This window comes from Ruditapes philippinarum, unplaced genomic scaffold, assembly GCF_026571515.1.
Source record: "Ruditapes philippinarum isolate M1 unplaced genomic scaffold, ASM2657151v2 ctg2715_1_1_1_1, whole genome shotgun sequence".
NCBI lineage: Eukaryota > Metazoa > Mollusca > Bivalvia > Venerida > Veneridae > Ruditapes > Ruditapes philippinarum.
Window position 1 is genome coordinate 4,420 of NW_026856692.1, and position 17,221 is coordinate 21,640.

The window sequence follows — 17,221 nt, forward strand, 5'->3', positions numbered from 1 at the left end:
ATTACTGTCCTCTGCTCCAACAACGTCGTGCTCCACTCTGGCAACACACCCCTGTCTCCATTAACATCTCCAAAAAACAAAAGAAATCGTAGCGAAGCTTGTTTTTTTTTTAAATGTTCTATAAATGATATGAAAGAACGTTGCCATTATTTCCATATTTTTAAGAAGCGCGCCAAAATAAGGCCAATTTTTAAGTATTTTAAAATGGTAAATATAACTTTTTTAAACTGCGGCGTTCGTACGGCATAGGTTTGCTATGGCGATACATATAATCAACAAAATGAGAATTTTTTTTTAAAATCACAATATATTTGTAATAGTATTAAATTCTTCTCCTAAATAGCGAAAATTCTTTATAATATCTTGATTAATTATTAAGTTATTAAAAGCGTCCATGAATATATTGATCAACCCTCGTATATATATATATATATATATATATATATATATATATATATATATGTCAAAACTAGTTAACAATTCCATAACAAACTTAAACATTCATTAAAGCACATATTTCCTTGTTAAATATGTATGTCAAATTTGAAGCAACATTATAAAATATATAATAAACATACAGACAATAATCATATTTCTACTCATTCTTGCTAAAATATATATGTCAAGCTATTAAACAATTCTGTAACAAACTTTAACATTCATTTAATCACATTTATCTCCTTGTTAAAATATGTATTTCAAATTTGTAGCAACAGTATCACAAATTCTATAATATATCAACATATAATATAATAAACTTGATAGCACTTTATATCAGAGGTATATCAACAAAGAAGTAGTCACAGACTGCCAAATCCACCACCAAACAGGGGAAAAATTATTGCCACACTAGCATTTATACACATCAAAGGGCAATAACCTTGAAATGTACAAAGTTGGCATATGAAAGCTTTCACCTATGAAGTTTCAAGCTGATATCTCTCTTAAACATTTAGAGTTATAGCCTGGACAAAATCAAAATTGCAAATAAAGCTTGAAAAAAAAAACTTTTAAAGTTAATTTATGCTCCTGACAAAAAAATTAAACATAAAAATAGCAAAATAATTAAGCATGAGAACAGTGCAATAACTAAAATATTATGAAAGGTAGAGTTTTCATTCTTGTGCACTGCATTCCTCCTGAATGAGATCTATCTTCAAAGTTTCAAGTTAAATCCTCAAATACTTTTCCAGATTGACTCCAGGCATAAAATGTGGGACAGAAGAATGGACATACTGGACGAACGGACAGAAGGAGACTATAACCATATCCGCTGTCCTGCCGTATTTTCGGCAGGGGATAAAAACACTTAGATGACTAGAATATGAGAAACATTTTAGAGTTTCTTGGTTTGTTAATAACAAATTTTAAAAATTAATTATTCCATTATGGCAACAGAGAACACAATCATGTTACTCTTTACATGTTTAATATTTAATAACATCAGTTGTTATTTATCAACATGTACATTTACTAAGGAGGAAAATACAAAAAATATCCTACAAAATTTCAAATTTTAAAGACAAGTTGCCATGACAAATCAATACAAGAGCTGTCCGTAAGACAGCGCGCTCGACTTTTTAATTGCTTGCCAATAAAAAAAGTTTTTGCAGTAAAAGGCAATACAAGAATCTCTGTATTTTTAAAGTGAACAATGGCCATGAGCATTAAGATATTTAGTGAAGAATTATTTTACTGAATTGTGTGATACCCTTGAACACTGCAGCAAAGTTTGAAATGTTTAAGTCAAAAGAGGGCTGGTAAGAAAGAAAAAAAAACTTTTTTAGTGCTTGCCTATAATACAAAACATTGACAGTTAAGGGCCATAATTCAAATAAAATCTTTGACAGAATTACCTTCTCCTGGACATGTTTGGGAATCATGATTGTAAACAAGTATTCCAACTTTCAAATTAATATCTCAAACAGTTCAGTCAAAAAGTGGACTGGTACTAAAAACTTAACCAAGATTCTAAGTCGATAAAAGGCCTTAATTTTTAAAACAAATCCTTGACAGAGTTACCTTCTCTTGCGTACAGATGGGGGTAATGATGTGAAATAGCATTAAAAGTTTCAAAGCAATATCTCAAAGGGTTAAGGCAATAAGTGGATTTTACCCATATTCAATGTATTTTCTAAGTCAAAAAGGGGCATAATTCTGTCAAAAACCTTGACAGAGTTATGTCCTCTTGTCTGTTGATGAAGGTCGTGATGGTAAACAAGTATGTTCAGTTTCAAAGCAATACCTCCAATGGTTTTGAAATAAAGTGAGGTGGTACAAAAAACTTAACCAAGCTCAATACACTTTCTAAGTCAAAAAAGGGCCATAATTCTGTCAAAAACCTTGACAGAGTTATGTACTCTTGTCTGTAGATGGAGGTTATGATGGTGAACAAGTATGGTAAGTTTCAAAGCCATACTTGTAATACTTCTGAAATAAAGTGGGGTGGTACGAAAAACTTAACCAAGGTGTGACGCCAACGCTAACGCCGACGCCGACGCCGGGGCGAGTAGGATAGCTCCCCTTTTCATAGAAAAGTCGAGCTAAAAAGCAATATGTATACCAAACAAGGCAAAGAGTTGATAGAATTTCCCATTGCCTGTCAATGCAATATTTGTACAGTACATGTGTGAATAGAAACAAAACCCTTGAAAAACAATCACTACATAATAATTCACATAACAAAAGGATAGGAAGCTGTCCTAACAGCAAGCCTTAAATATGGTTGAAATTTTCTTCATTGTCTTGCATTCCTGTATCTCCGCCATAAGGACAATTTTTTAGGGTCAACAACAATCAATACATTAACTACACAATGTACTGACATATATCTAACAGGTCTGCTCATATCTGTAATAAAAGAGAAAAAAGGCATTTAAAGTAAGGGTAAAAGCCTAGTGGTGCTTGATATTATAACACTATGATTTATATATATATACATGTAGTACAACACTATGATGTACATATTAACTACATGTACAACTCTATAATGATGATGTACTTATATTCTAGAAGACGATGTATTTATTTTCTACCACACTATGATGCACATGGGCCACAACACTATGAGGTACATATTATCTATAATGATGATGTACATATATTATAGAAAACTGATGTATATATTTTCTACCACATTATAATGTACATGGGCCACAATACTATGATGTACATATATACTCAGCACTATGATATACATTTGTATAATAGTTTGTGGACCTGTCTGCTGAAAATGTGACAGAGTTAAATCAAATACATATACAGTTGACTCTCAATAAGTCAAAATCGTTTTACTCAAAATTCCGCGTTAGTTGAAGAATTTCTAAAGTCCCGTCAAATTTCCTTCTTTATCTTTGTATTTTAACTCCGCTTAGGTCAAATTTTGACTTACCGAGACTCCTGTTTAGTCGAAAAGAAAATTTGGTCCCGTCAATTAAAGTACAGCATACTTTCATCTCAATTAGTCAAAGTGTTAAAACAGCCGAATGATCAAAGGTCGGCCACATCAAGGTGAGATGTTGTCACTTGTGATTCACACGTTTCATAGTAATTTTAATTGCCGGTCATCATGTATTATTAACATGTCGTAAAAGTGGTTTTAATCGGTTTCAGAAATTAATTGACTCATGCCAGTCTGACAGGTGTTAGTCAAATTACATCCTAGGTATTGATGTGTGTTATCAACGTAAATGACATTTGTATAATTAATCTTTTGTCATATTGCATACATTAATATGTACTTCCAGTTCACGATAGTTGCTACTTTCGTTTTCATCCGATGATCAATTCACTTAAAATATTAGACAAATTGTAGTTGAAATGAATGTGTTATTGTGCTTTACTGATGAATACTGACAAACTTGCATTTATGTCATTGCAACGAATGTTTGCTTTTATGTTTCACTATTAATATACATGTATTAAATTTTGAATAATATATTTTTGTTCATTTATATATTGTAAGTGATTTACCGTCATTTCAACGGATAAATATTCAATAACAAACCTACTTCTTTGCACATTCAATATACATGTACGAATGTCAACGTAATGGCGGCAGATCCACGTTACTCGAATTCCGTTTCTCTCGAAGTAAAATGCCCAGTCCCTTGGATTTCGAGTTACCGAGAGTCAACTGCACATGCACATTGCAACAAGAGTGCAGGTATTAGTTACACACACTCCAGAGCATGCTCATTTATTTGCTGAATTTTTTAGGGGTTTACTTATTGTGTCAACAGAGAAAGGGATAGCGATAGAAATATCATATTCAGATGCTTGAACATTGGTTACTTTTTTTTACGTTTGATATTGTGACAACAGGGAACATGTTTTTATTTTTGCCTATAATACAAAAGAAACATCTAAAACACTCAGCAATGTCCCCTCGTACAAATCAGATAGGTTCTTTCTGTTACTTATATTACAGCACTATGATGTACATAGTAATGATGTACAATTATTTATGTTATTTTATAAATCCTAAAAATATATTTATAGTCACAAATTTATATTAATAAAATCCTTAAATTTAGACACAACCATTTGCAACAGTTTTATTTTTGGCAAGTGAAACTACTTAATGATATTTACAACACAAAATGGAAATAAATAACTTAAAATACAGACAGAAACAAATTATCATTAGATAAATACTAAAACACTTTATCTGAACAATTCTCCACTGTATTATACATGCTTGTATATTACAAGATTATATTGAAAATTTAATTATTTGTTTATACTAAAAATTGTGTACTTCATTTTCTCTTTTGCTGTATTTTAAACTTTACAACAACTTGCCAGCTTTCCTGGTGGAGATAAACCCCTTTGTGCTTTTTCTTAGGAACAAGCTGGCACCAGAGTAGTACCACATTTTTTACTGTTATGTCAAAAAATATTTACCCTTCATTAGCTTTGTAACTTACCGGGAAAGAATTTCAATAATTTCTCTGTAATGCATCCTATCTTTATACTCCTTCTGCCAACATTTTACAATCACCTCATTATAGATAGTTTGTGGACATTGTGCAGGTTTTGGCATCCTGAGACCCTTCAGTATAGCTCCATACAAGTTTCTAAGGTATGTGTCTTTCTTTTGTTTCAATTGGTCAAATGGTACATTATAGGCCGGTGGTGAACAATCTTGGAAAGTTTCCACGCAGACCACGCCGTAACTCCATGTGTCTGAGAACTTTGTATAAACACATCTTTCAAATACCTCAGGGGCAGTCCTGCAATAAATATAAATAGTAATTATTTTTGAAGGATATAATTCATTGGTTAAGATGGTGAAAAAACTTGGGAGAAAAAAAACAACATAAGTATGTAAATGACCACAGTCATATTTGTTTCTGTCAGTAATTTCAATAACTCTGCTTTAAGTAGAAGCTGAAACATATCTAGATATTAAAAATGATTACCTGTAGTTTCTGAGGAGTAGTCCAGACGAGTTTTGTTATGGACAGATAAACAGGCAGACAGACAGAAAACAGAAGTGATCCCTATATGTCACCCCTACTCTGAAGCAGGCAATCAGAAACGATTACCTTAGGCCAGGAGAGGAAAGTCACAGCTATAAAACTTAACAGAGTAATAATATTGTTTTGATTATTTGGAACAAATTCTGTGATGTCATTTGTTGAAGTTAATTGATCTTTCTGAAAAAGGTAAACTTGTTCGCTATGGAACATATAGGACAGTAAGTGTGCATAGTATTGGAACATTATGACGATACATCTGCATAAAATTTGTACACATTGGACAAGTGTGCACAGCATTGGTACACATAGGAAAGTAAGCAAGTGTGCATAGCATTGGTACACGTAGAACAGTAAGCAAGTGTGCATAGCATTTGTACACATAGAACAGTAAGCAAGTGTGCATAGCATTGGTACACATAGAACAGTAAGCAAGTGTGCATAGCATTGGTACACATAGAACAGTAAGCAAGAGTGCATAGCATTGGTACACATAGAACAGTAAGCAAGTGTGCATAGTATTGGTACACATAGAACAGTAAGCAAGTGTGCATAGCAATTGTACATGTAGGCCAGTAAGTGTGCACAGCATTCGTACATGTGTGCATTTGTACATGTAGGCCAGTAAGTGTGCAACATTATACTGCCAGAAATGATAAAACATATCATGCTTTAATTTTTGCTTGAAAAAGTCATAAAACACTTTACCATAGTGGCTGAAAGGTGGGATCATTTCTTCTATATTCTACATTTTCCTCTTCATTTTCTAGCTCCTTTGCCCAGCCTAAGTCACTTATTTTTGCAGTGAGGTCTTTAGTTAACAGCACATTCTTAGCTGTAAGGTCACCATGGACGATGGATTTTTGGAATAAACAATTCATACCCTGAAATATAATAATTTCAAAATTTTCTGATAAGTTAAAAAATTTCTAGACAATATTCCATACATGAAATGTTTAATGTTATCAACTCAATAATCGTATTTAACACTATAGCAGAAAGATTATTTGTTTTGTCTACTATTACAATATATTTAAAAATAAATTGTTACGCAAGTTATACAAACTAGAACTGCCACTATCATGGCGTGAATACCCCCGCATACCACTTTGTCAAAATCAACAGTGGCCATTTAGAGCTCAAGGACAACCTCCCTGCCAAATATGAGGTTACTAAGCCAGTGCATTGCTAAGTTATGTATTCTACATGCTTCAAATGTGAAAATGTCAAAATCAATATATTGCGGACAGGACATTCTTTAGCAATTGAGCAGAGAAGCTTTTTTTGTCAAGGTCCCTGTGACCTTGACCTTTGACCCAGTGACCTCAAAATCAATAGGGGTCACCTTATAGTCATAATCAACATCCATGCCAAATATGATGACTGTGGGTCAAAGGAATCTTAAGTTAATGGGTGCACAAACTTTTGAAGTCGAAGTCCCTATGACCTTGACCTTTTATCTGGTGACCTCAAAATCAATAGGGGTCATCTACTAATCATGACTAACCTCCATGCCAAATATGAAGACTGTGGGTCAAAGCAATCTTAAGTTATAGGGCGACAAGCTTTTTGAAGTCAAGGCCCCTGTGACCTTGACCTTTGACCTGGTGACCTCAAAGTCAATCGGGGTCATCTACTAATCATCACTAACCTCCATGCCAAATATGAAGACTGTGGGTCAAAGGAATCTTAAGTTATTGGGCGGACAAGCTTTTTGAAGTCAATGCCCCTGTGACCTTGACCTTTCACCTGGTGACCTCAAAGTCAATAGGGGTCATCTACTTATCATGACTAGCCTCCATGCCAAATATGAAGACTGTAGGTCAAAGGAATCTTAAGTTATTGGGCGGACAAGCTTTTTGAAGTCAAGGCCCCTGTGACCTTGACCTTTGACCTCAAAGTCAATAGGGGTCTACTAATCATGACTTGCCTCCATGCCAAATTTGAAGACTGTGGGTCAAAGGAATCTTAAGTTATTGAGTGGACAAGCTTTTTGAAGTCAAGGCCCCTGTGACCTTGACCTTTGACCTGGTGACCTCAAAATCAATAGGGGTCATCTAATAATCATGACTTACCTCCATGCCCAATATGAAGACTGTGGGTCGAAGGAATCTTAAGTTATTGGGCGGACAAGCTTTTTGAAGTCAAGGCACCTGTGACCTTGACCTTTGACCTAGTGACCTCAAAATCAATAGGGGTCATTTACTCATCATGACTAACCTCCATGCTAAATATGACAAGTGAAGGTCAAAGGAGACTTACGTTATTAGGCGGACAAGCTTTTTGAAGTCAAGGCCCCTGTGACCTTGACCTTTGACCTCAAAATCAATAGGGGTCATCTACTTATCATGACTAGCCTCCAGTCCAAATATGACAACTGTAGGTCAAAGAAATCTTACGTTATTGGGTGGACAAGCTTTTTGAAGTCAAGGTTCCTGTGACCTTGACCTTTGACCTAGTGACCTCAAAATCTATTGGGGTCATCTACTAATCATGACTAACCTACATGCCAAATATGAAGACTAAGGGTCGAAGGAATCTTAAGTTATTGGGCGGACAAGAAAAAAACGATTGACGGCCGGACGGACGAGCTGATTCCAGTATACCCACCTTACAACTTTGTTGTTTGGGGGTATAAATACAGAAGACAGTATTTCAATTTGATTGGGCCATGTTGAAAACAGAACAATTATCTACAATAGAAATATTTATAAAACAAGCACAATTGATGTTATCAAACTTAAATCAGACAACTGACATGAATTGAATTAAATTTTCAGCTTCTATATTATACACAGTGCGTAAACGATGTGACATTTTGCGTGGGGCAAAAAAAAAAACCCATCTAACAATACAATAGCCAGTTTTTACTCCAGTCTCTTGAACTTACTGAAGTTCTACGGTAGAATGTTTTATAGAGGGAAAATAAGTAAATTTTTACAGAATGTGAAGGGCGTCCCTGGCTGAGTGGTTAAGGTAATTGACTTCAAACCACTTGCCCCTCATTGCTGTGGGTTTGAATCCCAACAGGGACTTTCATGTGAGGAAGCTATCCAGCTAGCTAACTGACATTGGTGGTTCTATTAACCTTTTTACCCCATGAGCATATTGCAAAAAATGGCCGTTTTCATTGAAAAGCCTCCTGTAACAAGTTCAAACTGCTATGAAACTATGAAAAATGCTTCAATACTAATGAAACTTGGCACAAATGTTGACTACACCATAGCCTCTGTAACAGCATTGCTCAATGGTAAATTTCCTGTTACTATGGCTATGGGGGGAAGTCTCAAAATTGCTCAAAATCACTATTTTGCATTGTTTTTTTTCCATCAAAACTGATTTCAAAGTGCTGCAACTTCTCAATGAATTGAGACAGAGTCAAAGGCTTTTCAGTTGGTTACTAGTTACCCAAAGATTCACCTAAGGCCATTTTTAGCCTGCCACATGTCCAAAATTTTCTTGGCGATGAGGGGACTCCGCCCCCCTTCAAACCCGCCAAACAGGGGGCACATCCCCCTTCTGGCAACCCCCTGATGTAATATTTGGATGGGGGACAGCGCCGAAAAAAGTGGTCACTTTATTTTAACAATGTTTCTCAAACAGAAAACAGTGTTTGGGGCCTAAATAGGGCATTTTTTCACTGTAAGAGGCTTCAAAAGGGGGGGGGGAAGCCGTAGAACCACCCTTATATAAGGGAAAAGGTTAAGGTGCCAGTTTGTGCCTGAAATGATAAACTAAGGGCATTTGAAGTCTTCCTCCACAAGTAAAGCTTGAACATTGCCAAATGACCTATACTGTGTTGGTGTAACATAAAACCCATTCAAACAAACAAAACAGAATGTGAAATTCCAAAATAAAATATTCAAACAGTTTCACTATACAAAAAATATAATGATTTTTTCCCCAAAGTAACATTCTTTGTCCTGGTTACTCACAAGAATGAGTAGACTTTACACTTTATCTCACAAAAAATATTGAGATACCAGAAAAGTTATGGCAGAAAAAAAACCTGGACATTCATAGTTATTAATTTTCCTGCCCCACACAAATCACAAAATGTCACATGGTATAACTGTAGTGGTATAATAATACCTTAGCAATATCTATCAGGAACAGTATCTTCCTCTTAGCATCAACCACATTTCCTGACTGTTTATGATCTATAAGATAGTTGTGCAATGAGCCCTCTTCAAGGTATTCCATTACATACATATGTTTTGAACTATCTGAAAGAAAAAGTAACACCCTTCATACATGTTTATAAACTTTCATTATAAACATTCAGTCATATGTTTGTAAACTTCCAGTCATATATTTGTAAACTTCCACTCATATGTGTGTAAATCTTCACTGATATGTTTGTAAACTTCCAGTCATATATTTGTAAACTTCCACTCATATGTGTGTAAATCTTCACTGATATGTTTGTAAACTTCCAGTCATATACATGTATTTGTAAACTTCCCCTCATATGTTTGTAAATCTTCACTGACATGTTTGTAAACTTCCAGTCATATATTTGTAAATCTTCCCTGATATGTTTATAAACTTCCAGTCATATATTTGTAAACTGCCACTCATATGTTTATAAATCTTCACTTATATGTTTGTAAACTTCCAGTCATATATTTGTAAACTTTCACTGCTTACGCCTTTCATGCATGTATATGTTTGTAAACTTTGACTCATATGTTTGTAAATATTTGTAAACTTCCAGTCATATGCTTGTAAACTTTCACAGCAAACATCTTTCAAACATTTGTTTGTTTGTAAACTTGCAATGCTAATGGATAAATGTGATAAAATGCTCTGTATATCTATTGTTAAAACCTGTTAAAGTTTTTTTTAGAAAATTAAAGTAACAAGATTTATATAATACATATGTTAAAGACAACATGTGGTACACATTTCGCTAAATATTTTAAATTATATCACTGTAAAACTTGGATCTGCATAAGAAGAAGACCTTACCCGTTTTGATGACTAATCAATAAATTTTAGTAAAAAAAGATCTCCCAAAGCAGAGCCAATAATAAACATTAATAATTAAACAAGATTGACTCACCATATTCTTTGTACAGGCCTATGAACTTTACAATATTAGATGAATTCTGCTTTAAAGCGAATAATAACTCAAATTCTCGTCTGAATCTAGAATATTCTTCATCAACTGTACATTGTTTCAGTGCAACTGTTTCACCACGATAAGTTGCTTTAAACACTTGTCCATATGCTCCCTGAAGTGATAGATAAATTAAACAATCAAATTAAAAGACATAAATTCTCATACATAGAATTACAATAAATGAAATAAGTGTTATATGAAGTGTTATTTTCATAATGTGATTTCATGAAATCAATAGTTTAGAACAATTAGAAAATAATTGAATACTAATAAATCTAGCTAAAGTAGTTTTAAGCTTAATTCTGATAATGTCACTTCATAACATATTTTTCTTGTACAGGTATCATCATCTTTTCCATTTATATATTATAATTTCACTAGCTTACAATCTTTAAAATTAAATTTCATTTTCTAATAAATCACTAATCATTACCTTTCCAAGAACATCTCTTATACTATAATGTAAGTCACTCTTGTCAATCAATATTGTTTCACTACTTTTCTTGTTCTCTTTGCTGATAGAATGCCCGGAACCAGTAGAAAGCTGCCTAGATACAGATCCTGACTGGTTTAAAGCTACACTGCTAAGCGGTGATTGGTTGGAATGATTTGCAATCCCATTAACTGAAGATTGCCCTATCCCATTAACTAAAGAGTGTCCTGTCCCATTAACTAAAGAGTGTCCTTGTTTTGGTAACAAATTTTCATTTTCTCTCGAACTTAACTGATTTTCACTTTTAACTAAATTTGGGCCTTGGTCAGTGATACCAGCTAGCACTTCCTTTCTCTCAGTCTGATCAGCTAGCACTTCCTTTCTCTCAGTCTGATCATCATTTATGTCCTTAGTTACAGTTTTATTTTCATTTGTTCTTTCATCAATGCTAGACGTTACATTAGTTTCATCAGAAGATTGCCTTACAGCATTCTGTATCTGAGTTTCATGCCCATTTACTACTGGTCTTGTCCTACTATGACCACCTGTTTTGTTTGTTGATTGCTGATTCTGTTCAGGCTGTACACATACTGATGGTAAAGTATTTGTCTTTGTTGTATCATCAGTACCAGGAGCACCTGGAGCATTATTTTGATTACTGCCATGCTTGGCCTGATTGCTGGGTGTTGTATGTCTCCTGACAGCAACCTGTTTAGGTCTAGATGAAATTACAGATGCTGACAAGAACTCTTGAAATCTGAAACAAAATGTGCATGAAGTGTGACTCCTAAATGTGGTATAAAAACTCAACCGTCTCAATCACTTTAAAAAATAAAGATTGAAAAAATCAAAGTTAATGCAGAATTCATACCTACAATGGTGTGCAAAATGTGATTTGAACTACCTTAACATTAAATTAAGACACTTTTATTGGAAGTGCCACTATAAATTTACTGCCGTTACATGCCTGGCATACATTTTTGCTAAATCCAAAACAAAAACTAAGGGAGGCAATTCAAAAAAATTAACATTAAGGAGAAAAGGAGTAATCATTACCTGGTCCTAAGTTGTTGAAAGTCTGGTCTGTTATTTGGCTCAAGTTCCCAACAACGTCGAAGCAGGGTGTACACATACTCTGGACAATGTTTTGGCTTTTCTAATCTTTCTCCTCGGGTAAGCAGATCTATTATTTGCGCCCAAGGTACTTTTTTACTCGCGTATGGAGTTTTCCCATAGCTTTATAAATAGATAAATTTATATATCTTATACATGTTTCAAAACTTAAACAAAATAAAATCAAATGTCTTTCATGAGCAAGCTAGTTTATATAAATATTTGTTGCAATAAATATTATAAAGCAATCAGAAGACTTATTTTCCAGCACATATTATTTAAAATTTAATTCATGCAAATTAATCATCAGATGAAAACAAAAGTAGCAAAATATCGTGAATCGGATGTACATATTAATGTATGCATATCTAAAATGACGGAACATTAATTATACAAATGTCATTCACGTTCAATCAGACATGGACTTCTTTAACAGTGCTTAATTATAATTAATTAAATCTTAATTTAGTTATGTAACTGTTAAAACCAATTAAGTCCTTTCACCGATTAAAGTCACTTTACGAAGTGTTAATTATACATGATGACCGACAATTTAAATTGCTATTTTGTGTGATCCAGAATGACAACATCTCACCTTGATGTTACCGACCTTTGATCTGAGTCGGCTTTTTACACACTTCAACTTATTGAGATGAAAATATGTTGGACTTTAATTGACGGGACTAAACATTCCTTTCGACTTAACAGGAGTCTCAGTAAATCAAAATTTTACCTAAGCAGAGTTAAAGTACAAAGATAAAGAAGATATTTTGATGGGACTTTAGAAATTCTCCGACTAAAGTAGAATTTTGAGTAAGGCGATTTTAACTTACTGAGAGTAAACTGTCTGGTTTTTTTGTTGTTTTATTTTTAAAAAACCACTGTACATGGATATTAGGCTTTATTTATAAATATGATAGGTTTTTGCCATGGGACTGACAAATATACAACTTGTTTGGATTTTAATGTGTTTGAACATCAACACCCCAAGTGTCTGTGACAGTGTGTAAATACATCACTAAACCATGATTTACTATTTTTATTAACAATTAAAATACCTGTACATTTCCCAGACTGTTACCCCATAGCTCCAAACATCACTTTTATGTAGATATCTCTTATGTCCAACCCACTCCGGTGCACACCTATGTAAAATTAGGATATGTATCACATTCCTTTGATTTAGTGTTAAAGGTGGAAAGGGGAAACCTCTTAAGAATTTCTGACCCTTATTTATGCAAGCTGCCATATTGATATTTACTAAAAATAGGTATTACAGTAACTGTCAAGAGAAGACAACAGCAGTTATGGTGTATAACAATATTACAACAAATCAACTAACGGTTAACCAATAAAGGTTGGTAATTTTACTTACATTCTTTGTGTTTATTGTACTGAAAGCATTATCACTAACAACACTGTCAACTATATTTTAAACTTTGACATAAATATAGGAGAAATACAAAAAATTTTCAAGTCAATTTATAAAATTATAATAGAAATTTTTATTATATTTGAATCCTACAATATACGAGCATTTGCAGCAAATTACGAGCTTTTGCCGCAAATATTAGACCTATAAACCTTCAAAATCAGTACACTGTCACTAAGATAAGTAAACTATGACATAGATAAATACATTTACTTATAACAACCTACCAGAGAATTGGAATAGTCTTGTCAGTAGTTCTTCGATAGTAATCTTTATCTTGTGTAAGAATTTTAGACAGACCAAAGTCACTGATCTTAGCACGGATATCTCGTGTAAGAAGCACATTTCTAGCTGCTAGGTCACAATGTATCACTCTCTGGGACTCTAAATACTCCATTCCCTGAAAGTTTAAAATATGGGTTCTATATAAAGGAAAATTAGGATTTTATTATTTACATTGAAACACTTAATATTGGAAGCTTCCATGCTAAAGAATAATAAAGCCTCGTGTACAATGTAAAGCCTTCAGATAATTTCCATTATTATTCTAATCCTTACACATATAACTTAACGGTAGTTACAAATGTTGTAGATGTACATGTACATTCTTATCATGTTTTGCTATATCTTTTTATTTTATAAATTATACAAAACTTTCTACTGAAACAGGGTTCGTACAGACATCCAATGCCAAAATTCAAGGACTTTTTAAGCACTATTTAAGCACATTTTCCCATTTTTCAAGCACATTTGTTGCACATATACCTACACAATCTTCAACCTATGATGGATAGTTTGTTCACCATTTTATGTTGAATACACATTTTCTGACATTATACAAGAGCAACAAAGGGTGCATCAAATACAGATTTGTTCAAAATAAATGCAATTTGTCCACTTACTGTTGCCTTGAGTAAACATTTCAATGATTTTGATACTTAATTGGATCTTTCTTTTTATTTTGTTAACCGTTGATTTTTATCAAAACCATATAATCATTCTGTTTGTTTGTTTGTTTGTATCATTTTACGCCTTTTCCCAACAGTATTTCAGTCATATAGGCGGGTAGTTTCCTAACCATCGTTCCTGGAGAGTTACACCAGTACTAGACTACCTTCCTCCGCGCTAAACTACCAAAGCATCTCCCGGGGATCGAACCCACGCCAGAGAGGTAACTGGATTAGAAGTCATCGACTCTAACCCCTCGACCACGGAGGCGGTTTAATCATTCTGTGATTCAAACATTTTCAAGCACATTTTTAGCAAATTTAAGCACTCTTTAAGCACTTTTCAAAAGAGTAATCAAATTCAAAGACTTTTAAGCAATTTTTTTACATTTTTAAGCACTTTTAAAGAAAGAGATTCAAATTTAAGCACTTTTTTAGACTGTAAGAACCATGTTTTTGTTTGTTTGTTTCATTTTACGCCTTTTTCCAACAGTATTTCAGTCATATAGGCGGGTAGTTTCCTAACCATTGTTCCTGGAGAGTTACACCAGTACTAGACTACCTTCCTCCGCGCTAAACTACCAAAGCATCTCCCGGGGATCGAACCCACGCCAGAGAGGTAACTGGATTAGAAGTCATCGACTCTAACCCCTCGACTACGGAGGCGGTCTGTACGAACCATGTGAAAATAAAGATTGCACTACAGTACTGATTTTTGCAGGTAATGTGAAATGTTAACTTACGGCAGCAATATCAGTTGCTAACTGAAGGAAGGTTTGTTCTGATATTTGGTGATTTTTTCTCTCTTTACTTATGTATGAGAAGAGGGAATTGTTCTCCACATATTCCATTACCAAATATCTACCTGTAGAAAATAAACAAGTATTCTAGAGAAGAAATATAAATTACATGTACAGTCAACTATCGTTATCTCGACATCGCTTTTCTCGATATTTCGTTATCTCGATGAAATTTTGAAAGTCCCGATTTTCTTCCTTCTTTATCTATATTGGAAATATTTGTTTATCTCGATATTTCTATTTCGATATTTTCAGTATCTCGATGTAAAATTTCAGCCCCAACAGTTATTTTCACACTATTATCCTTTGTTTATCTCGACTTATAGTTTTCTTTCGTCTGTTCCCTTCAGACGTGTGAAAAACACAATCTAGACGATAATTGCTCAATAAATAGCGCATGTCATAATGACAATTATGTTTGTAACAAGTTTAGCTGTTTTTATAAAAAGTAACCTATTTAGCGTGTTGATTGACTTATGTCCAAAATGAATGGACTTTACATTCTTTTTAAATATTCGAACACTGTATCAATTCATTATGACTTTAAATGTAAATGAAATAGTGAAAGTATAGAAACGCTATCGTTGCAATATCACCACAACATCACCACCAAACCAATCAGCGGTCGAACAATCTCGAGAAAGACCCGATAAATAACCCGGGAGGATATCCGAATCAACCATATCCGATTCACGATATTATAGTTTATTTGACATAAGGTATGCACATGTCTTTTGTAAAAATCAGTTTCGCCTTGTTCTAACCCTAATATGTTTATCTCGACATTTCGTTATCTCGATATTTTTTGGACGGTCCCAATGACTTCGAGATAACAAGAGTCGACTGTATATATAAACACAAATGGCACGTTGCTTCATTTCAATCCAAGTAAAAGTTTAAAGGTTTTATAAAACAATGTGCCACTAAAAACATGACTAAAGATTCAAACTGGAGACTTTATAATGCACAAAAACATTTATTTAAAAAAAACAAGATTACATTTGAGAAAAATGCTATGCCACCGCATGGTTCAAATTTCATATCTGTACATCAAAGGACAAGAAAGTAGGTCACATCATCAAAATCTAGGTCAAAGTTTAATTTTACAACTAAAACTGTGCACATGGTCAAAATGTCATTGCTGTACATCAAAGGACAAGAAAGTAGGTCACTGTCCCCTTGGGCAAGGCATAATTTTGACCCAAGGGTTTAAAAACAATCTTGATACAGGTCCACCAAACAACATTTCAAGTCAAATATCTAAGCTATAGCTTTCTCCCATTCAGAAAACATTTGTTTTATTTTCTGTTTTTACTACGTGTGCATAATGAGAATCACAGCCCCCAGGCAGGGCCAATTTTTGACATTTGACCAACTTTGGTAGAGGACCTATAGATGATATTATATATCAAACATCAAAGCTCTATGCCTTGAACCTTCAGACAAAAATTTTTTTTTCACTATATGTACATAATGAAAATCAATGACCCCCGGGGCGGAACCAATTTTGACCCCAGGGCTATAATTTGAACAATCTTGCTAGAGGTTCACTACACAATGTTTCATGAAAAATATCTTAACTCTATCCTTTGTAAATTTTGAGAAGATGATTTTTTAAGTTTTAACTATATACATATAACATAAACCTATGGCTCCCAAGGGCGGGGCTAATTTTGACATAAGAGGCAAAATTTGAACAACTTTAGTAGAGTACCTTTAGATGATGTTATTTAAAAAATATTAAAGCTCTAAGCCTTGTACCTTCAGATAATAACATTTTTTTATTTTTTACTATACAGTCAACTATCGTTATCTCGACATTGCTTTTCTTGATATTTCGTTACCTCGATGAAATTTTGAAAGTCCTGATTTTCTTAATTCTTTATCTATA

The 17,221-nt window shown here is 33.7% G+C and overlaps 1 protein-coding gene across 1 annotated transcript in view; it reads right to left on the reverse strand.

Moving 5' to 3' along the window:
- Window positions 1-441: 441 nt before the first annotated feature.
- Window positions 442-17,221, reverse strand: part of LOC132747372 (tyrosine-protein kinase Abl-like) — a 33,272-nt gene continuing 16,492 nt past the window's right edge. The window contains exons 6-15 of the mRNA XM_060736728.1: window positions 15,274-15,395; window positions 13,811-13,983; window positions 13,210-13,296; window positions 12,095-12,274; window positions 11,039-11,795; window positions 10,546-10,717; window positions 9,573-9,706; window positions 6,189-6,364; window positions 4,929-5,234; window positions 442-2,850 (exon numbers count right to left, since the gene is read on the reverse strand). Of these exons, the coding sequence (XP_060592711.1) occupies window positions 2,832-2,850; window positions 4,929-5,234; window positions 6,189-6,364; window positions 9,573-9,706; window positions 10,546-10,717; window positions 11,039-11,795; window positions 12,095-12,274; window positions 13,210-13,296; window positions 13,811-13,983; window positions 15,274-15,395 (2,126 nt within the window). The 3' untranslated portion in view covers window positions 442-2,831. The remainder of the gene's footprint in view (window positions 2,851-4,928; window positions 5,235-6,188; window positions 6,365-9,572; window positions 9,707-10,545; window positions 10,718-11,038; window positions 11,796-12,094; window positions 12,275-13,209; window positions 13,297-13,810; window positions 13,984-15,273; window positions 15,396-17,221) is intronic.